The sequence below is a fragment of the Caloenas nicobarica genome, chromosome Z (genome assembly GCF_036013445.1).
Source record: "Caloenas nicobarica isolate bCalNic1 chromosome Z, bCalNic1.hap1, whole genome shotgun sequence".
Classification (NCBI taxonomy): Eukaryota; Metazoa; Chordata; class Aves; order Columbiformes; family Columbidae; genus Caloenas; species Caloenas nicobarica.
This window is the reverse complement of record NC_088284.1, coordinates 91,141,384-91,168,630: the sequence shown is the minus strand read 5'-3', so window position 1 is coordinate 91,168,630 and position 27,247 is coordinate 91,141,384. Positions and strand designations below refer to the sequence as shown.

At 41.4% G+C, this 27,247-nt stretch overlaps 2 protein-coding genes across 3 annotated transcripts; both read left to right on the top strand.

The window, feature by feature from the left end:
• Positions 1 to 533: 533 nt before the first annotated feature.
• On the top strand, positions 534 to 7,720 carry LOC136001853 (holocytochrome c-type synthase). Its single transcript, XM_065656554.1, has 7 exons — positions 534 to 639; positions 1,161 to 1,309; positions 2,040 to 2,188; positions 2,806 to 2,954; positions 4,059 to 4,178; positions 4,970 to 5,056; positions 5,312 to 7,720. The coding sequence occupies exons 2-7, from the start codon at positions 1,195 to 1,197 to the stop codon at positions 5,508 to 5,510; spliced, it is 819 nt and encodes a 272-aa protein (XP_065512626.1). The 5' UTR covers positions 534 to 639; positions 1,161 to 1,194; the 3' UTR covers positions 5,511 to 7,720.
• Positions 7,721 to 13,624: 5,904 nt separating this feature from the next.
• RWDD3 (RWD domain containing 3) lies at positions 13,625 to 25,931 on the top strand. 2 transcript variants are annotated; one of them, XR_010607913.1, is made up of 5 exons: positions 13,625 to 13,709; positions 19,479 to 19,963; positions 20,678 to 20,793; positions 20,892 to 21,142; positions 23,271 to 25,931. XR_010607913.1 is itself a non-coding variant. In XM_065657520.1 (4 exons), the coding sequence occupies exons 1-4, from the start codon at positions 13,625 to 13,627 to the stop codon at positions 21,004 to 21,006; spliced, it is 801 nt and encodes a 266-aa protein (XP_065513592.1). In that variant the 3' UTR covers positions 21,007 to 25,931. The 2 variants fall into 2 exon arrangements, 1 of the variants encoding a protein (XP_065513592.1); XM_065657520.1 differs by having other exon boundaries at positions 20,892 to 25,931.
• Positions 25,932 to 27,247: the final 1,316 nt, after the last annotated feature.

Genomic DNA, 27,247 nt, shown 5'->3' with positions numbered 1-27,247 from the left:
TACTTAAAAAAAAATACTATTTGCAGTTGTAAGGGATCGTTATTTCATACACCACGTCGTGATTTCAGACCACGCGTAGCTCACTCAGCTGTGCGGGGATTACCCGCGAGCCTCGGCACAGTCGCTGCTGTTGCAAAATTTGGAAACAACTTTTTTAAACGGGCCACAACTAAAACCGGGCGTGCTGCGTCCGGTCCCCGTTGGGGGATCGTTCCCTGTGTGCGGAGGCGGCGTTTCTGCCGGCAGCCCGCGGCGGGGCGCTCCCGCAGCCGCTTGGCCCCTGAACGCCGCCGCCCACAGGCGGGAGCGGCCCCCGGTGCGCCCTCCTGGCGGAACGGAACGGCGGCGGAACGGAACGGCGGCGGAACGGAACGGCGGCGGAACGGAACGGCGGCGGAACGGAACGGCGGCGGAACGGAACGGCGGCAGAACGGCGCCTGTGCCCGCGGCCCAGGCGGGGCGGTCCCCTGGGGGCGGGGCTTCCGCAGCGCTGTCCCCGCCCCTGCCGGAGGCGGTGGGCGGGGCCCCGGCGGCGGGCGCATGCGCGGAGCGGGTTGGGGGGGGGCGCGTTCTCGCGAGGCGGGGAGCGTGCGGAGGTGCTGCGGTCGGCCCGGGAGCGGCGCCGCGGGCCGCGCTGAGGTGAGGAGGAGGAGGAGGCGGCGGCTCCGCCTGGGAACGCGGCGGCGGGAGGCGGGTGCTGAGGGAGGGCGAACACCGCCGGGCCGGGCCGGGCCGGCTGGGCACAGAAGGCGGGCTTGACCTTGCCGGCGGCAGCGGGGTCGGTCACGGAGCGTGTAACGGCGTTCCGCGAGGCGCTTCCTGCCCGAGGGAGGGTGGGCGGGTGTGGCCGCCCCGTGCGGGGCTGCGGCGGGATCGTCCCGCCGTGGGTGGGCGCGGGGGCGGCTGTAGGTGCGTGCGAGCGCGGGGAGCCCCGCAGCCCCTGGCCCCGCAGCCCGTGCCCACGCCGGCACCTTCGCTGTCAGCCCGGGTCGGCGCCGTGGGTTGTTATTTAGGCTGGATATTTCTTGCTCAAACCGTTTTTTTTTTTTTTTTTTTAATTTAATTTTGTAGTTCGTCACGCAGCAACATCTATACTTGCATTCACCTTAATCAATAACCGTTGTAGCTTGTATCACGGGTGTTTGCTTATTTTTCTCTAGAGACTTGAACTACAAGGCCCAGCGTGTGGAAGCCATGGGTTTGTCCGCGTCCTCCCCGGCCGCTGCAGCGCAGCCGCCCAGTGCACCCAGGCACCATCAGGCGGCATCTCCCCCTTCAGAATGTCCTATGCATCAGGAAAAAAGGAGCGGTAATTGTTCTTGAAACTTAAATGAAATAAACTCTTAACATGGAAAACAGATTAAAAAATATTTGGGAGAAAAAGAGAGGAATAATTCTACAATTCTTCACTAAAAATAGCTCTCAAGTAGCTTTTCATGAAAAGGATTCAGTTGTTCACCAGAACAGCATGCAAACTGCTTTGTCTGTGGAGACAGCAGGTGCTTGGTGTAGAACCTGTGGGTTGCTCCCAGTTGTCACATTTCACAGGGCTTCTGCAGGTCTGTTCCCATCTAGTGCTACACCTGCAAGGGACCAGGGAGCTGCAGGGCCCTCGATGAAAGTGGTAACTGGGAGCAGGTGGTTGTCATTAGAGAACATGCATCTGGAAAAGGGTAGCAGAAGAGTGGGATGAGACGAGTGTCTGAAGGAGCATATCAGCTCTTGTGTTGACATGATCAGCACATATTGGACTAACACTGCTGTGGAAGTCTTAAATACAAACCATTCAGTATAGGGGCCAGCGTGGGGTGCGGAATGAGCATTCAAGGACTATGAAGGAACCTTAGCTCTTGCTATGGTGCTGGGTCCTAAAATGCAAGAAAGAGTACAGTTAAAACTGCTGCTAAGCTCAGAAGAAAAAGCAAAATACCAGTTTGTATTTACATGAGCATTCAATGAACTGTTTTCCATCTCCTGTCATGTCTTAGGAGTTTTCATTTTGTAACAAAATATGTGCGATTTTTTTCCTGTGTTTTCAGGTTGTCCAATGCACATGAAGACTCCTGATCATAGACCTGAAAACACAGATGATGTTCCTGCACATCAAGAAAGAGCGTATGAATTTGTAGCATGTCCAGTGAAGCCTGGTGCATCTCAGTTGAAAGATGACATAGATCCTAGCAATATGGTAACTTTCACTTCTTTCAGATGTTTTCTGCAGTCTTGTTTCTTCTGAAATATTAATACTGTTCCCAAAATGTAAATAATGATACCATCTAAGCTGGAAACTCTGTCAAATATAATTTTAAAAATTTTTAACACTGCTTTTTCTCGTTTTATGTGCAAATATTTGTATAAAAACAAGTTACATATTATTTAACATTCTCTTGAAACGTACATATTTTTGATAAAAGGTAGTTTTCCAGTTTGTAAATATCTTTTGCTGTCTGTTTCTATTTGTTAGTTGCTTGCATGGTTTTTATGCTACAATAGTGGGTTTTAGGTTCTGTGTAATAGCAATATGGATAAATTCTGATTCAGATCTCTCCAAGATTTCCTCCAATTTACAAAAAACATTGCTTTTTTGAAAGTTGAAGTTTAGGCAAAGGGGTTCCTTTAGTCTTCAGATTACAAACATGTGAAAAGAGTTTTACTGCAAAGGAAAGAGAATTTTCGTCAACTTAAATAAAGGCTGAACTTCTTGATTTTTGTAGCAGCTGATTGATTATGCTTTGAGTTTTCTTGAACACTGTAACACTAAAAAAAAATTCATACTCTGGTTTGTTGATTCTCCTTGTTTTCTAGATGCCTCCTCCTAATCAGCAGCCATCCCCAGATCAACCATTTCCATTGTCAACTGTTAGAGAAGAATCTTCCATTCCTAGAGCACATTCTGACAAGAAATGGGTCTACCCTTCAGAGCAAATGTTCTGGAATGCTATGCTTAGAAAAGGGTAAATACACTGGGAATTGTCAGATGGAGTCTGTGAGCCTGAAATTCATTAAGTAATATAATTACTTATATACGTGTTATTTAAGAGGTTGTGGACTCTAAGCATATAAACAGCTTCATTTTAAAAGATGAGCTGGTCTCAAAGACCATGTCTCCTCTAGTGATCAGCAAGATGGTAGGAATGTCAGGCAACTGCCACTAGCTGAAAATTTTCTTAAAAGTCAGTGCATAGGCATAGACAAAACTTTGCGTGATTGGCAGCCTTCACACTCAAATCGACTTCATGCTAATCCTATAAACTGATAGTAAAAATTCTGTGATTGTGAGAACATGTAACTCGACTTTGCAAAATTGCTAAAAATGTGAAAATTGTTTGACAAATAGGTGTTTTCAGTGATCTTAAAAATTCAGTGTAGGCAAGATCTAACTGAATGATAAATGTCTCCTGTGACCTAAAAAACCTTCTGTGCTGCTGTTCCCTTATCCTTTTGTAATTATTTGTCATTCTCAAACAGATCAACTTTAAAGGCGATTACTATTAAAACAATAGTAATTCTTTTTTGTATGTATCAATATTGTTCTTAAGACAATATGTCATAGGCAGTCTGTATTGAACGCACAAGTTTTGATCTTGTAAACACTTAGACGTGCTCAGTATTGTGCCTGTTGAAAAGGAAGCACATGCATAGTGATAGTGCATGGTCAGACAGATTAAAGGTATTTCTAAGTGCATGCAAAATGTGTTGAATACAGGACTTCTGTGCATTAGGAATGCAGGTGGGGTTTTTCCTAAGCAGTTTTACAAATACCATGGATGTGCTGATGTTTGCACACTCTGGTAACTTTCTCACCCAGCTAAGCTGTTAATTTAGCTAACTAGAATTTGTGGATCTCTGTGATGGTAACTCTCATAACTACACTTCTATGCAGAAAATGAAGTGGTTCTCAAGATGTTTAAGCAGATGAGCTGGAAGTTTCCGTACTTGCTTTGTGTCCTTGCATAAAACCTTAAATCTCTTGATTCAAAAGCACATCAGATAAATTGAGGAAGGTGTAGTAATTATGCTGTAATGTTGTAAACTGTTTTCAAATTCTTAATTTTTAGATGGAGGTGGAAAGATGATGACATAACAAGTGAAGACATGACCAACATTATTAAGATTCACAACCAAAATAATGAGCAAGCTTGGAAGGAGATTTTGAAGTGGGAAGCTCTTCATGCTGTGTATGTACATATGAAATGAAAAGCAAATCCCTTGGTTTAGCTCTTGCTCTTGTAACTCTTTTAAAGTAGAATGCCTCTTTAGTTTTCACAGAAATATTCTGGTGCCGATATGTCTCAAAAGTTACGGTTTTGTAGGAGCCTGGATTTTGATAAATATGGAGGAAGATTGTCCAGAAGAGCTTAACTAGAACTAAATAATTATTATATTGATAAAACTGATGAGCGTTTTGATGGTGTGTGTATAATGTGGATTTGGATAAATTACTTTTTATTGTATCTATTTGGAAATTATTTAATTGAAAACTTCTTGTTATGACAAAGATATGAGGTGTAAACTTAGATTCAAAGTGATTGGTGTAAAACTGTCACTTTTTACATCAGTCCCTGTTCCTAGAAGAGACAGACTAGTTAAGCATTGTGTATGTAGAAGTTTTTCTCTGGAATTCCATGGCCTTTGTCACACAGTAGCTTTGATTACAATTTTCTGTTCTTTAATCTACTAAATCTGTGGATATGATGTGCTGAGAACTGCTCTGTTGATAAGTTAGAACAATGGTGTGGAGCATACCAAAGGTACTTTATCATACCAGCAGTATGCGCTGTCAGAAACTGGGGGACTTTTCAGACCTTTAAGAAGCTGGTTTAGATCACTTGTAATTGTTTTTTTTACTTTTGCTCTTTCTCCTGTTCAGTTTTTCTGTTACTAAATTAAATTACCACAGTGGTTTAAACACTTAAAATAAGACTGTTTTAAAAGGTAAAAGCTACTACTTTTTTATTTGTGTGCTCAGGGAATGTCCGTGTGGACCATCACTGATGCGGTTTGGAGGCAAAGCAAAGGAATATTCACCAAGAGCCAGAATACGTTCGTGGATGGGGTACGTGGGCAGGGGAGAAGGTCTTCCGGGAGGTGGGAGGGTAGGGGGACGTGTCTGAAAACATGGTGTAGAATTAATTTTAATACGTTTAAGAACTGGAATTGCAAGTTATAATTACCAGAAGAGAGAAGTACTACTGTGAATCTTATGACTGTATCTGGATAAATACATTTTCTTAAATAGGACTTCCACTCTCTCTCCCAGGTTTCTAATATCCATTAAAATATCTGTGTGATCTATTACCTGTCTTTGCAGATATGAACTTCCCTTTGACAGACACGACTGGATTGTTGACCGATGTGGAAAAGAAGTGCGATATGTTATTGATTACTATGATGGTGGAGAAGTAGATAAGAACTACCAGTTCACTATCCTGGATGTTCGCCCCGCATTTGACTCTCTCTCGGCTGTGTGGGACAGAATGAAGGTAGCTTGGTGGCGGTGGACCTCATAACTACTCCTGTGGCGTGTAGTTGAAAAGTAAACCACTTTCCTCCTAGACTCTGGATAAGTGAATCCTAGGACTTGAAACAGAACTTCACTGCAACTGTCATTATTTTCATCATCACCACTGTTCTTTGGGGGTGGGAAGGGAGGATGAGGAAACCTGTTGTTAGGTACACTGATGCTTTATGGTGTTTTGAATGAAATAATAAAATTATAGTAGCAAAAACATGTATCTTAATTTTCTTAAGAGCTGGGAAATCTTTGTCACAGATTCTGTGTAAGCTTGGCTTCTTTTCATTTCATGACTCCAGTGCTACACCAAATACATTACGTTTCTGATTCTGACTGGAGTTTGGAGTATTACTTAAATAGTGAAAACTGGAAATTTCATAAACGGTTTCATGTAGTTACAGTATTTGGATACCTAGATGATTAATAAAGGGTCAAAGATTTGGACTGTTTCAAACTGCATGTTTTATTAGCTATATAAAAGCATGTGTCTGTTTTCACATGGGCACTTTAGCTGTTCAAACACATGGTTCCTCAAAAATCTTTAGTCAAGTTTATTCCCATTGAAGTATAGTGTAGTATGAGTATTTTTAAAGGTATGTTAATTTGAAAAGGAGAATACACTCATGCCTTAAGCTTCAATTTATCTTTGAACAGAAGAACACCTGTTAAAAGCAGGAAATGAGTGTAAGTTACTTCTAAAACAACATTTTTAAAAGGAGGTAATATTGATATTTAGTGGCTATTTATTTATTTAAGAGGTTTGTATTCTGATGTAAGAAAACTATATTCTTTTAGTATTTTCATGTCTTTAATGTGTGTCTCATGTAATACATTCAGGACAGAATTATTAAGCCTTACTTAAAGAACCTGTCATGCAGTGCATCTATATTTTGCTTCTTAGCTTCATCAACTGTACCATAGCATGTTTTTTTATATAATACGGAATCGCACAAGAGTGTATGAGTACACAATCATACACATTTCTACATAGTGATTACAGTGATGCATATTACAGATACATAACTTGGTTAAAAGGATATCAAAAGTGCCAAGAAATAAGGTTGATTTAAGTACTTTCCAGGAGTGATGCATGTTAATGCTGCGTGGCTTAAAGATTTGTTTCATGTTTTTGCTTAACAAGGGAAACTAACTTTTTAAAAAAAATCTTCTACTGTAATAGCTTTACATTTGCATAGCTTGGTGAATTTCAGGTGCTACATACCCCTGAATTTAAGGTGTTTCTCCCTTTTGGCATATAGTAGTCTCGAGAATGAGCCCTTCATGTAAAACACTTGGGAATGGAAGGAATAAGAGAGTAGCACATTGTAGCTCTCAAATGGGAGAAGCTTCCTCTATGAAACTTCACAACCTTAACTGGGAACCAGCTGTGCACTCATTTTCTGAGAGTGTTTGTTGTTAACTGACACTGGAAGCTGTTTTTTTTATCTTGAGGGTAAAACCCCTCAATGTTTCAGTGAAGTAACTTCTCATTTAGAAAAAAAATATGCAGGGAAGCTTCCATACTTTAAGGTACTGATGGAGATGAATAGTTCTTACATCAGAGGCAACTATCCTGTGTAATAGGAATAAGTATTGCCCAGAAGTCCAGAATCCTAAGAGAAAACCACACTCTTACCCCTCTCCACTTTCCTTATTACTTTGTCACCTTTTTACTGATTCATATATATATATTATATATATATATATATAAAGGAAAATAGGGTTTTTTGGGAAAAAAAAAACCAACTCTGAGTAGGCAGTGTATGTATGAGATATAAGAAATGTGTGAGCTTGTATGAAGCATATCTGATAATGAAAGAGCTTCTCTCTGTTCTAACAGTGAAGACTGAGACTTACTGCTTTTTAGGGTGGTGGTTGGTTTGTTGGTTGATGTATACATTTGTTAACTTCATGTACAAAGAGTTCTGTATTTCTCATGGCTAAATATGGAAAAATGTATTGAGTACTTCGGGCGCTACGAAAGAAGGACTTTGATTTTGAAAGTGTGATGTTGAGTGCATTATGGAAATGTAATTTCTGCTAAATCTGGTGAAAGGTGTTACATGCCACTTCATGTGTTTATCGTCTTCTGTTATGTACCATCTCACATAGATTCAAAGTTGTTCTTTCCTGTGCTACTATTAATTTAATGTACTACTTCGTCATCAAACAAAAAGGAGAGTCAAATAAATATACTTTTCTTAACTTTGGTATTTGGTGATCATATTTTTAGCTGTAAGAATTACTAAGATGAGCTCTTGCTTGTGTCATATGATATTATAGTCTGTTACAACTAATCACATCTTTGAATATATACTACTCATTTACTTAGGTGAATACAGAACCAAAAATCAAGGACTAAAATCAAGTGTTTGCCACACCAGCATCTCTGGGAATAAAAGCACATGATAACAAATATATTCATCCTGAGTCTGGCTAACTTCTGAAGAGAGGAATGCAAGGATTTTTTTTTTTTCAATAATCCTTGGAGTGTAAATTAAAATAACTCATTTTTACAAGCAGTAAGACTTAAGGAAGTAAACAGGGAATTTTGTCTTTTATGTTTGGGTTACTTTCTGCATGACGTGTTGGCAGTTCACTGTTTCTCTGAAGATGGATGTCAGTGATTAGAATTTTAGTGTAAACTTGAAACCCACTGATTTAAATGGATGTTTTTTATATTTTGGGAGGATGTTTTAACTGTAAAACTATTGTTTAGGCTAGATTAAAGGTAATGTGTGTGTATATGCATGAATAAATACACTTCTATCCTTTCTTTTAAGTATAGAAAGGTGTGGAAAGTTCATGAAGCTCCAAGCAGCACGCTGATCAGGCCCTGCAGGGAATTCTGCAGCAGCATCAAGTTCCCAGTCAGGCTGAAACAGAAGTTGGGAACGCAGCATCTCAAACCAGGTTAACCTTGGGCACGTGCAAAAGGGAAAACATGGGCACGGTCCCTAAAGCAGGGCTGCTTTTTAGATCAGTTGTGTACTTAGGTATCTAAAGTTCACCTGCATTCTGCTTTACTGTGTTGAAGCCCTGCTTGACCTATTCTGTTTGACTCCTGCAGATAAAGAAGTTGGGAGAGTTCTCCTGGCCTGTCTGCAGCTGAAGATGCGTTCTTCAGCGATACAGCGGTGCTCAGAAACTGCAATCTCTGTGACTAATTGACGGAAAAGGACTCTGGCATTACGGTCCAACTGCAATCAGGTCTTGCACCCTACGTATGTAGTCCGGAGCGGTACTGATCTGCACTGCCTGGAGCGGGAGGCTGTTCTGCGCTCAAATACCTGGTTTTTGCCTCTTGCCATGGCATCGCTTCAGGCAGCCAGTGACCAGCCTGCAGCTGAGGTGCCAGGTACCGTGCTGCCAGGCAAGGGGGGCACCGAACACGGGGCTGCTGTGCCCACGACACCCTCCCTGCTGAGTGGTGTTGGTTTGGCTCTGCTCTCACGCAGGACGTCCTGCTGGTGTCTGCCCAACACGGGTGTCCTGTAATCCACAGGCATGGGATGCTGGGAGCTCCCAGCTGGGCTGAGTCATCCAGTGATGTTTTTCCCTTGGTAGCAGACACTTTGGAAAGGGTGGGCTATAGCTCTTCTGTCACCTTTTTTTAAAATATTTTTTTTTTTAAATTTCCCTTTTTTTTCCCTCTACCCTCGAAACAACTGCACTCCTCCCTTTCAATAGTAAGCCAATGGTTCTGTCTCCTATCTCTTTAAGAATTTTTCAGCTAAACCCTAGAACTTCTGTGTTACTTTGTCATAGAAGACCGAGATTGTATTGCTGGTAAGAAGATATTTGTGTCCGTTGTTGATTATTGCTATTTTTTACTGCCAAAGCAAAGTGTTCTGTATTACCATTTTTTAATTATGATGTGAAAGAGGTATACTAGTTTAGTGTTAAGTGGGACAACAATGCTAATGTTTACAGAAAGTATTTACTATCAGGACTTCCATGTGTTCTGTAAATAATTATGTAAAATCAAAAATACGATGATGAATATTGTTCTTCCTCCAAAAGGCTTGAGAGTGGCATAGGATCTCTTAGTACTCTGAAAATGATCATAAATAGTCTGTCATCTTACGCACTCCTATTTTGTTTGTTCAACTCTTGTGTCAAAGTGTGGGGGAATAACAGCAAATGTGCCAAAGTTCACAAGATGAAGGCACAGATATTAAAGTTGCTGTAGCTCAGCAGCTAAAAATGAAGGGAACTGGTAAACTAAGGAGCACTACCTAATTTTTGGATTCTTACTAATGTTGTATTTTTTTAATAGAGAGTAGAAATGCCCATTTAAAAAATGCAACTCCTTTATTTGTTAGAGAGACCTGTCCCCAACACTTACTAAATTAAATTACACCTTAATCCTTTGTCTTCCTTTGCTTACACCTGGAGGAAAATCCATGTAGTAAGGTTCCACAAGCAGATATGTACTTGATATGGAAGATGAACTTATTTGGAGGATAGAATATACTACTCATAATGCTTGCTGTGCTTATGTCTTTGGAATCGCACATGCATCTTTACATATCTGCTTTTTTGAAAAATACACAGCGTTGCTAGTTTTCAACAATTTTTTGGTAGGCAACTTCATGCATTTTTACATTCACTGGAAGAAAATGTGTTCTATGTATTACGCTGTCTTACTTTGTACAAGGTAAATTGCAGGCAAAGATCTATAAGCAGTGAATCAAGTAAGCATTGATTCCCTTGGCAATGTTAGTAATAGTAGGAATCTATGGTCATACTGGATATGTAATTTTGTAAAAAGCATCCTTTTTAGTTTTACTAGATGATTCATCACTCTCATGTGCATCTACTTCAAGAAAAAAAGGCTTGCGAAACTCCTAGAGAAAGAATGTTAAATTCTTTTATGAGTGTGACAGTTGTGTCTATTTGGTCTTACTACTTTTACATCGAATTGTATAGGAACTTGTGGGCAGAGTACTAGTCTGGACTCCAAACCTAAATGTGTGGCCTTGAGCATGTGTGAAGTGATGCTTTATTTACTGCTGGCATCGGTGGAAACAGTCCCACTAGTTCCAATGGTGGCTACTTACAAGATAGGTCTGCGTATTTGCAGCATGGGTACGTATCTTTGGAGCCTGAATTAATCCAGTTTTCAAAGGATAATGTAAATTTATTGGAAATATTTGGATTGTTATTAGGCCCCATTTAAAAAAAATATGTATAAAAGAATAGATAGTTTCTTTTGCGGATGTTTGGTTTGGACCATGGCCTCTCTTACAAAATAGTAAACATCACATTTGTCTTCAACATATTATGGCAAAAATACACCATTAAAGACTAAGTCATGATTTTTGTTTTCTAGTGCCAATTTTCTGGTAACTACAGAAATTTTTAGCTATTTTTCTAACATGCTGCTGCTCTTGCCTCCAGTTTCTGAAGGCCGTGACCCCATAAACCTCCTGTCTGTAGAGATAGCTAATGCTTTAATTGATCATTAGTAGACTTTAAAAATGAGTTTCCATCTGCCAAAAGATTAAGTGTCTTAGGGAATTGACTTAGAGCAGTTTTATGCATAGAGGATAAATGCAAGTGCCTTTAAAAAGCACTGCTAGACCACAAATCCTCAAAAAACTTGCTTCTAAAATACTTAAAATGAAAAGTAATTGAAGAGATTTTTCCTCTGATATTTTTTCTCGAATTAGAGAAGGCCTATATATATATATATATATGTATATAAAAATGAAAATTTATTAGTTCATTTTCAAAAACCAAAGAGCAAAACTTCATGGAAATCCTGAATAGAACAAACCACGCAAATTTCGGCAGCTTTAATTTGCAGCATGTTTGGTGGTGGGGTTTTTTTTTGTGTGTGTGTGGGTCTTCTGTTTCTTTGGTTTTTTGTTTATTTGGTTGGGGTTTTTTGTTAAATGAATTTATTCCAACTTTAAAAAACATGTGCTTTGGGCCAAAAAAGAAGAGAGAACTTTTCTACTAGCTGTACTTGAGAATACTGAGCAAAACATCTCCGTGTTTTACCACAATTTTTCACAATTATGGGGGTTGCTACTCCTATTTTCTTTAAGCTTCTGCCTTTTAGCTTAGTTGGAGTGATTTTTACAGGTTTTCATGTTGCTTTCTCTTGACCATTGTTGTACAAGCCACTTTTGGGAAAACTTCTACCATTGCAATGACACAGTTGTTAGTAACAGAAATAATGTCTTCTTTCTAAGGTGCCTGAGAAATCAGTGCTATTTAACTCAGTTAAGAAGAGTCGTGGCTGGTAGGAACCCATTCCGGCTGCAGCAGAGGTGTCAGCATTGTCGTGGCAGAAAGTCCAGGAGCCGCAGTTGTCCTACAGCAGTGCCGAGAGATGGACGTGACTTGTGTGTCGGTCAGCCTGTCACATCACCTGTGGTTATGGGTTCCTCGTTAGTGTTTGTCTTGTGACCCCAAAATGGGCAACCATAGTGGTTTTTGGACTCTGTGGAGTGGTCCATCAATGCCTTCTCGAGTACGTGCTTTTAGGACTGCTCACGGTTGTGGTAGCTGGGTTGGCAGGGTGGCTGGCGTGGAAATGGCTGTTGAAGAGGCAGATGGATTTTCCAAATTGTCACTTTTTTTCCCAAATGTCTGTCTACTCCTCCTCTCTCATTCACCTCTCAGGCCGGAGGAAAACAGGTCTAAATGTACAGTTTTATATATAATAACTAGTGGTTTTCGGCGCAACACCTAATTGATTTGGGCCATAATTACAGTGAGTGGAAAGCAAAGGATACTACTTTTTCAAATAACACTGGGAAGATTAATCTTACCTACGTATGAAAGGTTGCATTCTGTTTGCCTTGTCAGGCAAAGTGGAAAATGCTGGTATTGTCAGTGGCATATCGATTTATGACACGATGCTGAGGCTGGTTTAATATAGGCTGGCTCTAAAAAGCAAGGGTTTTTTTTGAACTTCATTTGCCACATGTTGATGGGAAAGCATCCATTTAGAGAAATGAACATGGCTAATGTCATTCCATCAAACACTGCAATGTTTGAAGAAATCATTAAAAAAAAGGAATGAAAATAAGATCTTGAATTCCAATTTAATAATAATGGAATATGAAGACCAGATTGTAACTGTAGAAGTTCATTTCAAATTTAAATATTTAGCATTTTCACTAGTCTGTGAACACAAGAAAATTTATTACATTAAGATGGAATTTAGATCTTTTGACGTGAAGCTGATATTTTCATAGTGTGAAAAATATCAAGCTGACATTATACTGTCTCATTTGATGATTTCCAAATGTCAGAGTGCAGTAACTTATTCACAGGGACCTCAATGTCTTGTGATAGTGTCAATTTAAAAGACATTTACATTGAGTTTTTTATTTAAACATGTAAAATGGAATATGCAAAGTGGATGAGAAGAGGGGAAAGACCAGGGGCAAGAAAGTTCTTAACAATAGACGGAGGCGCTTCCACGGCCGGTTCCCAGCGCAGCCCCCGGTGCCGCCGGCAGCTCCGTCTGCTGCCCCCGCACCTCGGCTCCTCGTGTTCCTTCTCGTTTCGGCAGGATTTAGGGAACTGAAGATAGCATGATATACTTTTCTGACGAAGTAAACCACCCACCCCTCGCTGTTAAAAGTGATTTTGTAATAGTGGAAGGTATTGACTGTTTCTTTTGAGTGATGCTAGCTGGGAGTCGGGACCACCGTCGGCTGTAGGAGACCTCAGTGAGGTGCTGTTCACGGGATTAGGAACGCTCAGTAGTTGCACACAAGCAACGTAGATTTATATTCTGCTGCAGCTTCCCCCTGCGAGCGTGTGTGGCGGCGCTTCAGCCGATTGTCTCCCCGTGCGGACGGTATTTCCGTGGGTCCGGTAGGGCCGCGCCCGCCCCGCACCCGAGACACCGCCGCGCCGGCACCGGGCGGACGCTTCGTTGGGCGCCGGGGGAGCGAGGCTCCCGCCACCGCCTCTGGTGCCGCCGGTTACCGCTCGCTGCTTCGGAGGCTGCCGGGCTGCTCGTCACCCCGCCCGCCCGCCCCGAGCGGCGGCGGCAGCGGCCGGGCTGGCGGCGCCGCCGAGATCCCCCGCCGCCGGCAGGGGGCGCCGCCGCCAGCCGGGCCCGCGCGCGCAGCCGCGGCCATGTCGGCGCTGGCGCTGCAGGAGCTCTCGGCCCTGGCCGCCATCTACTGCGAGCCGGACGCCTGCGAGGTGCTGGCGGTCTCAGGTGAAGGCGGCCGCGCTCCCGTGCCCAGAGCCGCGGGTCGCCCCCCTCGGCAGGGTCTCGCCGCGCTGCCCTGGCGGGACCCGGCTGGGCCGGAGCTGGTCCCGCTGCCCCGCGCGGCCGGCGCGGCGCTGCGGGGCTGCTCCGCGGGCCCTGCGCGGCGCTCCGGGGCTGCTCCGCGGGCGCTGCGCGGCGCTCCGGGGCTGCTCCGCGGGCCCTGCGCGGCGCTCCGGGGCTGCTCCGCGGGCCCTGCGCGGCGCTCCGGGGCTGCTCCGCGGGCCCTGCGCGGCGCTCCGGGGCTGCTCCGCGGGCGCTGCGCGGCGGCAGCGCCGCGTTCAGCGCTTGCCGTTAGCGCCCGCGCCGCCGGCCTCTGCGGGGACAAATGCGAGCGGGTCCCGCTCGGTCCTAACTAGCGACCGCCTTAATTCCTGCCGTTCGCGGCGCGTGGGTAATTAACAGCGGGTGACGAGCAGCACTGGGAAGGGGCTGGCTGCTGTTTTGGTAAATCCGCAGTTGCAGCTCACACGTGTAACAAGGTCAGGTATTCGTCGTGTAATATTGACGAGGAGTGCAGCTGTGGCTGTGCGTAAGCAGCCTCGAGTCGTCTCTGGGGATAAGGCAATAACCTGGGCCTTGCGGCATGCTGAATGTCCTCCGGCTTCAGCAATACGCGTGTGGCTGGAGGTGTTACAGGGTACTGAGGCTAATCTTTTGTGTTTGCTGTAGGTAGGAAGGTGAGCTGATTTGTGGTACCTGCTCCTGTCAGCTGCCGGTTGCTGTGGGCTGGGAGCGCAGTGGCTGTGGACACCTTTACTCCGCGTTTTCTGCATCGCCCATGGTGGCCACGCTGGTCAGAACACGAGAGATTACTTTTGTCAGTCTGCGCTGTCACAGTGCTGTGAAGATGCCCCTTCAGCAAAGCAGGATAAATCTCGGTAGTTGCAGTGTGCATCGGCAGTCACTATCAGGCTTAAAGAAAGCCTCAGGTGGGGTATGAGAGGGGTCCATGTCTGTTCAGATCCAGAGCATAAGGACGTTTTGCTTAGCGCTTACCACAGGTGTGACAACTCTCCTATACATTTGTTGGAGATACATACGTATGTACACACAGAGAATATGCGTACGCCCTGTATCACTGGCCGTTCCTGGTGTCCGGGAGCCTTGCGGTGTGCTGCCCAGCTCCCAGCCATGCCAGCACGCAGCTTCCCGCTGGGCGGACTGCGGGGAAACCCCGGAGAACGCTGTTAAAAATGGGTTGGTGCCCTGCCTTCAGGCTTGGTCTGTGTGTGTATTCAGACTAAAAGAACTGGGATCGATAAGGAAACACTTTTTTACTGTGAGGGTGACAGAGCACTGGAACAGATTGCCCAGAGAGGTTGTGGAGTCTCCATCCTGGGGGATACTCAAAAGCTGTGGGCAGCCTGCTGTAGGTGGTCCTGTTTGAGCAGGGAGTTGGACAGGACCTCCAGAGGTCCCTGCCAACCTCAGCCATTCTGTGAAAATAACTTTTTGCTGCTTTGGTATGAACGTACATGTGGCTGCTCTTCAGTGACTCGCTTTAACTAAAAAGTTACTAAGAAATTAATTGAATAAACCTCAAACTTTTATTTGAAAGTACTTGTTGAAATAGATTTGTGCAGAACAGCAAGTGGTTATGTGAAAAGAGGACTTTGTGTATAGACGGTCTCAGAGAGATGAAGACGTTAGCGTCTGCATGGAGCACAATTAACTGGGGTGATCTAAAAGCAGAGTTGTTTTGTGTCTAGATCTGCACGACACACCTCTTGCTCCAGTGTAGGCAGGTGGTTCTGCCATTTCATTTTTTTGATTGGTATTTAGAGGTGTGTTTTTAAAATATGATGGATAAAATGTTTTGGCTGAGTTTTATTTTCCTAAAGTAAAAAAGTTCAGCAGTGTTATTTCAGGCATAGTTTGCAAATACAGTTTCCAGGCTTAGCAGATATTTATTTAAAAAAAATGTGAACGTATCTGAACGTTGCATATACGGGTTCTGTTCCTCCAAACCCGTTGGAGAAATATACACACATACTTCTCTGTTCTTCATATACAGAAAAATGATTTAGTGTTTATAAGTTGTCAGGATGGAACGGGCTTAGAAACCTTCCTGGAACATATGGTGAGGTGCCATGAGTGCACAACAGCAACAGGCTATTATATTGATGTTATGTGACCTTGCAGGGCCTTTAGCCAGGCTGTGTTCATCAAATGTTAGGATCATACATATCTGGTTGATTTCCATTGCTTTCTGCTGGAATTGAAAAAATTATTTACAGAAATGTTTATTGGTAGTTTTCTTACTTTAGGAATCTGTGTCTTTTACTTTGGAGCTACAGAATCCTTTATTTTGTATACAATTAACTTCATTAGTTTATGTTTGCTTTATCTCTTCAAAGCGTATAAATTGTCATTGACAAACAGTGCACAGAAGTAACTTTCAGTAAGACTGTTACCTTAAGCTGTCTCTAATACATTAAGAGTAATTTGCGTGTAGATCCACAGGATCAAAAAGGAGGCCACTGTGGATTTATGGTTTTGAGGAACATAAGAAAATGCTTTTGCAGATCTCTTGGTATGCTGAAAACTTTGGCTTTCCAGAATTTAACAATGCAGGATGTAAAATATGTTTTTATCAAAACCAACGTGTTGATTAATTTAAATAATTACAGCATATCTTTTTTACCTTATATACCTATTTACAAAGGTTAGTGTTGCAGATAGAAATCCATAATTTACTTGTTAATCTGTTCTGTTCTGGTTTGCACACCAAGCTTGCTATAAAAATATATTTATATATTCTAAGCTTGTAAGTTAGTAGGTGCCATTTTCTGAATTTAAAAATAGACTGCATGTGTTGCATAAAATGCCTTTGGGCAGGAGAGGAGGGGGTTATCTGTCTGGTTGACATGGAACATAAGAAAAATCTGAAGTATGCCAGAGCTAAATATGCTGATAAGTATGCAGCTATGGGGGAAAACGAGTTAAAATGTATCGAGTTTAGTCTTATTTGCACATTAAATGCCAACAGAACGGTCATACCCAACTTTTTATTTCAGACATAATCACCATTTCGCTGTGGAGACAACTCAGCCCTTGTAGTGTGTGCAAACAAAGGAAATATTTCTGTAGAGCCCCGTCACGCAGAGCGATGGTGCTTCGCTCTTTGTTCTGCCAGCGGCTGCAGCGCTGGTGCAGAAAATGGACGCTGGAGCGTTTAAATAAACTTTAGATGCTGTAGCCCCACAAACATTTTGAACTGACTCTCCTTTTTAAAAGTGAGTCTGAGGCAGATGTAAATGAGCACGGCTGGGCTTTTCGCGGTGGCTCGGGGTGATGCACCTTGGGGCGCGAGGCTGCGCCGCTGCCTTCGGATTAGTTCATCATCACAGCGAAAGGTGCGAGATTGTTGCAGGCTTAAGGGTCTGATGGCTGCAGCAGGAGGCCCTCGCCGAAGGGGCCAGGTTGGCCGGTCTGTTTATCCCTCAGTTACTTCTGAGTTGGTGAGATCTGTTGTGACGAGCTAGTGAAAAAATCCTAGGAGGATTATCAGAAAGGTAACACGTTTCTCTGTCGCTGTAATTAGGCTGGCAATAGAGTAGTATTCAACTCGTTTATAGGCTGTGCATTTTAAAATTTCTTGGCAGCGCAGCTGAACATGAAGTGATTCCTGGGCAGGAATACAATAACGCGGGTCCCGTTTTGCCCCGTGCAGGTCGCTTTCAGCTGGCGCGTACCTGGCGAGGCTGCGCCGTGCGAGGGGCGGCTGGAAGGAGGCGGGTGGGCAGGGGCTGCTGTGCGCATGTGTGGGGACCCTCGTGGCGGCCAGGAGGCGCTGAGGGTCCCACGAGGTGCACTGCAGGCTTTTCTTCTTGCCTGCGGTTATGTGTGCTGAGCCTGGTGTAGCGGCAGAGGAGTTGGCGCCCAGTATGAAACGTTTGTCAGGGCAGCAGAAGACAGAGATTGGAACGGGAAGGCTTGAGGTCCTCCTGCATAGCTGCTGCCCATGAACGAGAGCCACGTGCTGCCAGATGGGATAAACTCACCTTAAAAATAGCCTGGAACCTTTCGTAGGGTCTTAGAAGACTGGGGACCAACTCCTATTGGACGAAGCTTGGGCGTGTGGTGCCCGTAGGTATGGGCATGACTGGGTCCAAGTTCGTTTAATTCACTGGATTTGTGTCCACTCCTTTCAGCACTGGATGTGATTCTGTTTAGGTAGCAGTGGTTTGTAGGTGTTTGGAGACTTCTTTATAATAATGCTAGTGTTTGATTATTGGGTTTGGAGGGTTCGCTTGTCTTATTTTGCGACTGCCCTAACCTCTGAGAGTTCCTTGTATGACTCAGGAGGGAGGTTTGGAAACAACCCCTTGGCTAAGCTCTCTGAAGTGCTTCTGTCTGTCCAAGTCACTTTTAGGTTCTTTCACGTATTTAGTACGGTTCAAATATAAAAATATAAAAGAGCACTGATGCTGGTTAGCGTCATCAGCAGTACTAATCAAACATAATTCAATGGACTGTCATTTAAATGAAAGTAAGATAAGGTAGGGGGAGAAGGCGGCAAGTCACTTCAAAAGAGCGCCTCTGAAATCCAGTTCTGCTCAAATCTGCCTTTCAAATCTGGCTTCTCTTGCCCTTATAGAATGAATCAACCTGACATTTTAGCATTTTTTTTAAAGAAAAAGGGGTGAATGTTTAGAATGCATCAAAGGGGTGAAACAGAGAACATCTGAAGAAGATCATCTTTATCTGATACCCTCTTTCTTCATGGCAGAGGAGCAAAAGTAGGTTAGGTCTTTGTCCCCGCGTTTCACTTTAGGAAGTTTTGTATTGTTTTTCTGTGAAATGTTTTAGTCAAGAAGGTTTTATTGCAGGAACTACTGTACATAAATTTCATACTCAGCATCTTTGATTGTGTGATTTATCAGGAGGATGTGGTCTTTTGCCCTTCCTGGTTCATACTGTATATATTGTTTTCACTCTGAAAATAATTCTATTCTAAAGTAGACAAACAAAAGATTTTGAGTAGATATGCAGATATATACACATACATTTTTTATAAGTATACACACACATATATATATATGTAATATCTAGGGAGAGATGTACAGCAGAGATGTTTTCATTGTGTCAATCCAACTGTTGTAGAGAAGCTGGCAGAAAAGAATTAAGCATATTTTCTCTGGAAGTTGTAGGAGACAACGAATCTGACTTTTTTATTTCCAAATCTCTCTTTACTGTGAAACTGCTTTTGAATGGTTGTCTTAAAAAATACTCAGTACTAGTCTGTTTGCATTGCACTGGTATTAATGTTAAAGTCTTATGGATTTCTCTAGGAGCAAAGTCAGGGCAGTGCTGAGTCCATCCAGAAAAGTCTCTATTTTCGGTCCTTGCTGCTGCTATTGAGCTGTAGAAGCCGACTTACGTGTTTCTAAGAGAGACAATTCTTTATTACTGGCTTGTCTAGACTTTGAAAGAGCCAAAAGGTGTGAATGCTTTTTGGAATGTGTTAATAACTTTCCTTCCAGTATGATATGGAAGTGTTTCATTTCAGGATTCCCTGCAAGAATAGCTTGAGCCATTGGTTGCACCCCCACCCCACCCCCCCGAAAACCCTTCCACATCCCTTATTTTATTTAGAATGGCAGTCATTTGAGTTGAATTGTTAAAGAAAATGACTTAATAATATATATATAGTTCAACTTCAAGCAAACTATTAATGTTTTTTTGTTTGTTTGTTTGTTTTATACTTTCCAGAGACACATGGAATCACATTTAGAATTCAAATCAGCGTGAAAGAACTGCTGGATACAGATGTACTTTTAAAGCTGTTATTTCATTTACCAGTCAATTATCCATCAATTCTGCCAGATATTTCTGTTAACTCAGACCAGCTTACAAGGGCCCAATGTATGGACGTGAAAGATAAATTACTCGAACAAGCAAAGAAGCATCTTTCTGAACCCATGGTACACGATCTGATTCTTTGGATACAGCAGCACCTTAAATATGTCATTAAGCAATCAGCAACAGTTTGCGATGAAAAAACTACTTTGTCAAGCGGAACAAGTACAGGGGATGGTATCTGGATGCTCCTTTTGCATTTAGATCACATGAGAGCAAAGGCAAAATATGTCAAAACTCTGGAAAAATGGGCTTCAGATCTAAGGCTGACTGGAAGACTGATGTTCATGGGCAAGATAATATTGATTCTTCTTCAGGGTGACAGGAGCAACATTAAGGTGCAGGAACAATGAATGTTGACTAGTTCTATCGATTTACCACTGAAACCTATGTGTCTGAATATTTTGTGTGTGTTTTTCTAAGATGAACAATTTTGGAAACAGATTGATCATTAGAAGAGTAGAAAGGCCCAACAACTTTATTCTGTGTTTAAGGAAAATAAGATATTCTATGAGAAAGAAACCAGTGATACTTGCAGACTGGTGGCCTGTATTGCTTTGCTTCCCACTGTAATTATAGCCCTGTCTTCCCTGTGTTTCCTGACTGTAATATGCCTAGGTTCAGTCTCCTGTATTTCCCACATGCCCCAGAAAACAGAAAATTTCTGTTGAGAAATTAATAACAGACGACTTTCTAGCTCATTACTAACTGTCTCTTTGCTTGACTTAGACCACGTGGTGCTCCCAGTACACGCCTGGGCTTTGAACCTCTTGCCTGTACTTAGAAACTCCCACTGCATTAGGCAGGTTTTTGTGGTGATATTGGAGGAGAATGTTTTGGCTTTTCAAACTCATGTTCTCTAGATCACTTAAGACTGCGCTTGGCTTCAAGCTGGTGAATAGAAGCGGTCATGCACTTTTTGGGATGGGCACTTTCAAAGTTTAATTGCTATATTCTGAAAAAATCTGTTTGTTTCATATAGATTTTTGCATTTTACTAAACGTCAAAGATACTAGATGACATTTAATAACTTGTTCTTTTTTGTCATTTAGGAGTACTTGATTCTTCAGAAAACTTCTAAGGTGGATGTGGACTCAAGCGGAAAAAAATGCAAAGAGAAAATGATGAGTGTACTGTGTGAGACACAAGTACAGTCACGGCACAAAAGGTATAATTTAGTACTGTTGTGGATAGAAAAGTAATAGAATCGATAATTACATTCTGACAAATCTAGGCATATTCATGAGTTTCCCTTTTACAATGTAGGTTTCAGACATTTGAAGTCAAAGAATATTCAACACTGGATGAGCTACAAAAGGAATTTGAAACTGCAGGACTTACAACTCTTTTCTCTGAGTTCGTGCCTCCTCTCTTAAAATAAAATTAAAACACTGGACTATTTGACCCAAGCAGTAGTTGACTACAGATGGAAGATAAAAGGACTCATTTGGCAAACAAAGTTAAAGCTTTTTTGTAAGAAATGCCAGAAGTAGCAATCCTTTTGCAAGAAGAAGAAGGTAATTGATACGTTAAGAATTGATACATTTTTGAAAAAACTTAGAAGTGTCTTTTTGGATGTTAGTTTTCATTCTAAAATGTGTAAAAACAGTCAAGTGGAGAATTTAAATCGATTAAGAAGCTAAGGTAAAGCCAATTGTAATACTCTCTTTGATGGTTTACGGATTCCTTTTTGCACTTTATTCGGTTTTACTGTCTGTACATCTTTAGATACCTTGATTCAATTAAACTGTCAGAGCAGTATATGTACAGACTTCAGGCTTCTGTCTCTCAAGACTTCTGTCAAGTCTTCTGTCATTGTAGAAGCTTCTAAGTTATAACTCTCTATTAAAATTTCCCTACCTGTAGCTTTTTTTTTTTTTTTGATTGGTCAGTGGTCTTGGAAAGCGTCTACTTTTTTTTTTTTTTTAATCACTAGCGTGTGTTTTACTTTGATATAATGTTTCAAATTATAGACATAATTTTTATAAATTAGGTTGTGGAAGTTCTGTTTGCCTAGGGAGAATTGGATACTTATTTCTTGTAATTATTAATGTCCTTTGGTTTCTAATTTACCTGATACCATTCTTTAGCAAGACTACATAAATTGTCCAGTAGTAAAAATTTTGAAATAATGAATTTCTCAGTAACTAGAAATGCTATTTCAATTGGTTTTAGCATGTAACTAAACATATGCTTTAGTACTCTCTAAAACTCACTCTCAGAAGCCAAATGTCTCAAGTATTCTTTGTTAACTGAATAAATTTGATCAATTCAGTGCAAAGGAATTTCTCTCTGTTGTAGTGGGGGAAGACTGGTACAATTTGGTTGGTTCCCATAGTGTAGTTTGGCAAATCATTATGTAAGACATTTTGATTTCCAGTTTCATACTCAGACCGTGAGATCATATCTCTATACGTGAAAAGCAACTAAAGCAAACTATTCAGATTTTTAGGTTTTACTGTTTGAGATATCGAATGCGTAAGGGGTTGTAGACTGTTTGAGAGTTTCTTAAATTTTTGAGGAGTTCGGTAGTTTTCCTAATATGGAGTGTCTCAAATACATATGTTGCATGTTATTTTATGCACTGAGGCTTATTTAATGAGACAGGAGTAAAAGCTCTTCTTAATGAGTCTTTCATGTGTAACACGTATAGTACTTCAGGCACAGTTGAAAACGGACGGGGTTAAACAGGTTTTACAAATCTGTTCTATATTATTTCGAAGTGGATTCCTGAGAGGAAGTCTAATTTTCTATCTTTATAAGTGTATATGGAGATGAATTTTTGCTTTTATAAAGAAGAATAAAACAAGTATCTTTAAAATATAACTTAAAATACATGTTATTTTAATAGGTTTCAGAATTGAGCTGTTTTCAGTAAAAATATCTATGCTGAAAAACTGTGTGTTAGTGGAGTATAAAGTCTTGAAAAGATGCAGACGCTCTTTCCTTGTACTATGTGGTAGATAGGACAAGTATAAAAAACAAGAAAAGGCCCGTGCATGTACAGCATACGAAAATGTAATCAGTATCTCTACAAATCTAAATGTAGCAAGATTTTGCCAGATGGATTTTATGTCCCCAGCCGGATCTTTACTTTAAAATGCACCGCTTTTCTGGCGAGAGAATAGTCAGTACAACCTATATCACAATCTTGGCCGTTGAAGTCTGGCTGGGGCCTTATCCAGCTTGCACATCAGTCTGTTGTATATGCTCTCGGCTGATTTTGGGAAGTGGGTTGAATAGTGTACCTCATCATGTGATCTCAAATTGCCCATGACTGCAAAAATAGTTGAGGCATACAGTTGTTGAGGTCATCTTTCTTGCAAGATTAGATGCAGACCCTCCAACTTTTTCCTCCCTACGTGGACATCTGTAATTATCTGCATTAGAAAAGCCATTTGTAGGATCAGTGGTTGCCAGTTGCACTTGGATATAAACTCATGTGTTTTCTTGAATGTTATTGCCTGATGCCTTCTTGGTTAATAATTTGGTTAGAGCTAGCATTCTGCAACAGCCAATTAAAAAAAAGTAATACAAGTTAAGGAGCAAATGACAATTGGGTAAGTTGCAGCTCTCCTCTGATCTGTGCTCATCTTCCTGCCAGATGAAGTTGTGGTAAGAAGTTTGGTGATTTCTGTATTTCAGGAGTTGTAAAAAGCGGTTTATAGAATGGATTTTTATCGAAGTTGAATTTGTTACTAACTTACATTGGACAAATGGACAAATCCAGCGTCGGAAAGAACTGCAGTTTTTTGCTTCGTTTGATGTGCTTCAGAAGAATTACAAATCTGATCAGCTTGATACTATTCAGACAGCAGAGAACATGAAAACTGATGTCAGTCTGATTGTGTCAAAGCAAATGCTTTTTCCTACCCATCAATCAGTCACTTATTTTGAAGGGTAGGAGGATATCTTGTGTTCAGACAAGTAAACAATATTTTTAAAGGTTGTTCTTTTGGAAGGATGTTGCAGCTGTCTGTTAACTGATGGTTTGTTTGCATTTATTGTAAAAAGAGATGGGCAAGCCTCTAAGCCCCTGGGGCACAAAAGTCATTGAAATGCGTGTTCCACCCTGCAAGGGAGCTGAAGCAGACACAGAAGAGCAAAACGCAGGGAAACTAAGTCAAAACTCCTGAGAATTGTCAAAGAATGTGTATCACTGTCTAAAAAGTTATTGAAGTGTATATAGCTATCAGAATCGGACAATTCAATTGCAAGGAAAAAGAAATCCACAAAGAAAAAAAATGATTTAGCAAATAAGAAGCTAGCTTTCTTGTGGATATTATATTATAAGTAGTTATTAGAACGGTATGGTTAGTAAAGCATCATTTCCTGTGGACTTTTTTGTTGCTAAGCAATTGTGCACATGAAGCCTTTCTTGGAGAAGTCACATTTATGGTGGTGCTCTGCCAGGTGGGTCCCCCAATGCCTGATATTGATGGTGCTCTCTGCATAAATCATTCAAGTATCGATAGCATTTTAGTTCTCTCCTACCTGTTTTCGTCAAAGTTGTAGAAACTTGATTTCTTTCAGGCTGTTAACCTCTCATTTTAATTGAAATGAGTTGAATTCAAAAGTTCCAGGAGAATTTTGGAGTATAAATATGTGTGCTTCCGCACGGACAGCACAGCTGCAAAACTGTTGTTCCCTTTGAAAACCACGCTAAAATGAAAGCTGTTGCAATAGGCCTGACTACTTGAAGAATCATGTGTTTAGGACAAAGAAAGATAGATGCATAGGAATAGGAGCAAAACCCCAAACCCAAGGTCGGCCCTATTTGCACAGCTGTTTTTGCATGAATACATCGCACCCAAAGCACCCGTTCTAATCCAGAAGAGACGTGCTCGGTCCTTGGAAGGCTGTGCGGAACTGCCGTTGGGTGGATGCCGTGGGAGGGCATCCGCCAGTCTCTGGAAGAGATGGCACCGGCTGCATCAGGCAGGTTTGTTGGCAAACGGCGCATGTTTGCTTCTTCTGCTCCTTTCATATGATTCCTGACTGCTGTATGTCTGCATTTGCTGTGGTATGAGGACAAGGATGGTCTGGTCACCTGAGGAGCTCTTCACTGTCATTACCCTTTGTGTGGCAAGTGTAAACCAAAAGGGCAATGTGAGATCCAGATAATTTTTACTATTACACGTAACACTGGATCTTGCTGCGTATGTGTGCTACTACTACAGCAGAGTAGTGATGTCTGCAGAAACAAGGACACTGGAGTGGTAACAGATTAAATTACTCCATTCTGCAAGAAATCAATCTTTTCTACAGTTTCGTTTTCTAGAATCGTTACTCACGGGCATTGTGACTGAGGTCTGTAGATAAAACCATCTCTGTCTTGGCAGAGGGAGGAGCAGGAATAAAACTCTCTTCCTTTCTGTAGTAATCTTTCAAGGCATTATTTATAGCATTAATATATACTGTTTATATTTAAAGGTTTTAATTATCGTCTCTTGGAAAGAAACCTTTATGAGCAGCACATACTGTGAAGTAGCCTACCACTCAGGAGATGAGACTGGCTTTAGTGCAAGTAATGCAAAGTTCCACAGGAGGGAAATACTTTTAGCAGGGGACATTGTCAGTATTGGGAATTCACCAGCTTTTTTTACTTATTCAGTCTCATTAGGATAATTCTTGTACACCTGCCCCATTTGGTATTTGCTGTCACAGGGACGATGAGACACTGTAAGAACTCATGTATGGAAATGCTTGACATAATCAATTAAAAAAAATTGAAAGTAGATGTGATTGTTTTGTGAGTAAGGCTAAGTTTTGTGAGTTTTGTAGTTCTGTCTCTTTATCCTATAATAAGACTATTTGTCTCTTATTTCTGTGTGAATAACCAACAAAAAATGCCGAGATTAGTATAAATTAAATGCAGAAGTACTGTAATGAGCCTAAAGAAACTTCATAGTGGAAAAATATTTTGATTACATGGTTTCTTTTAAAAATAGTTTAATAAACCCTACATGTGCATGATTTAAAACCTAGCGTCCCTTGATTTGTTCAGCTTTATCTGTGAAAAATACAAACATAATCATATTATAGTTCCTTTGAAATAAGAAGATGAAATGTTGCACATACTGTATTTCTGCCAGAGTTTCTGACTAAAATTGCTTATATTATGAAATAGTGCAATTGCTGGAATCAACTTTCATGTATCTCATAGCAGTATTAAACATTATCATCCTGTCTCTTTGTGCATAACACATGCAACACTGGCAGCACTCTATTCTGGTTTTATATTTTATATGTATACTTAATTTTATGTTATTTTATGCATGAGTTGTGATTGCTTATAGGCTTAATTATAGACATAAATAGAACTTGAAATATAAATATGCTAATAGCATTTCACGGTTATTGTTCTGTTTTGTTTTCATATATTGGCTTTTAGATCAATATTAGTTTGTGTTTTCTAGCCTCACAGTATTAACCTGCAGTGAAGACAAGTCTTTGGAGTAACAGAAAATTTTGCCTAAAAGACACATAATTTAAGGAATTTTTTTGGACTCTAAAAATAAATCCCTTGATATTTTCAGTTAATTATGCATTCAGGTGCTTTAATTTTATGCTAATAAGGTAATAATCATTACACTTTTTATTTTTTTTGTGTTTCTTAATGTAATACAAGTAATATGTTTGTATCCTGCATTAGAACATAGCTGATCATTGAATTGGGGTCAAAATTTTATTAGTGTTTCCCAACATAAATGTCTATGATTCAATGTATGTATGCATTGCTATCATAACCTAAATGCAAAGGGTCATTTTAGGATGAAACTTGATACAAAAGATCTCTGCATGAGAACAATAACTCTTCTTTGTGCCTCTTTTCCTATTGTCACCTTTTACATTCCTGCAAATAAGAAATGATGACCGATTTATATGGCAAGTAGTCAAATGATCACTGTTTGCTTGAGCTGAACTGAACAGTCCAACTCGCTGCGTTCCAGGAGATGCTGGGAGCTGCTGGTTGGAGGTGGGTGCTCTCTGGCCCTTTGTGGGACCACTTTTGGCAACATCTAACTGCTCTGCTGAATAAATTAGCCGATATTAGTTGAACTTAATGTAGAGAATTGAGTGAGCTAATTTCACCTGTGCGGAAGATGAAGGGTCAGCTGCTGCTTGATCTGAGCTTCGCGTCGGGGGAGCATCCTGAGGCTCCTCTTGTGTTAGTGCCACGGGGGCTCATAACCTGAGGTTCACACCTGTGCTCATCACCGAGATCACTGCAGAGCAGAGTCACTGCCACCGTCTTGAGACTGAAGGTGCAAAAATCAGTGTACCTTTACTGTTCTAGGCATGCACTTATGAACACATCAACACAAAACAGTTTTGTTGGTCTCCGATCGATCACTGATGCTGTAGTAGTATAGAGGCAGGGTATGTTTTTATTGGAGTTGATGCTATGAGTACCTTTCAGTCAAGATAATATCAAAAGCAGTTGTTTTTTAAAGTAAAGGAGGTACTTGAGAACACTGTCCATATGAGATGCTAAGCAGAAGCTGAGCTGTGTGGATAGAACTATGCCAGAGGCTGATTTTTATTTGGTAGAAGTGGAAGTGTTAGAAAGGAACAGACAGCAATAAAACCACTGGTGATGTGGCTCGCAGAGAAGCCAA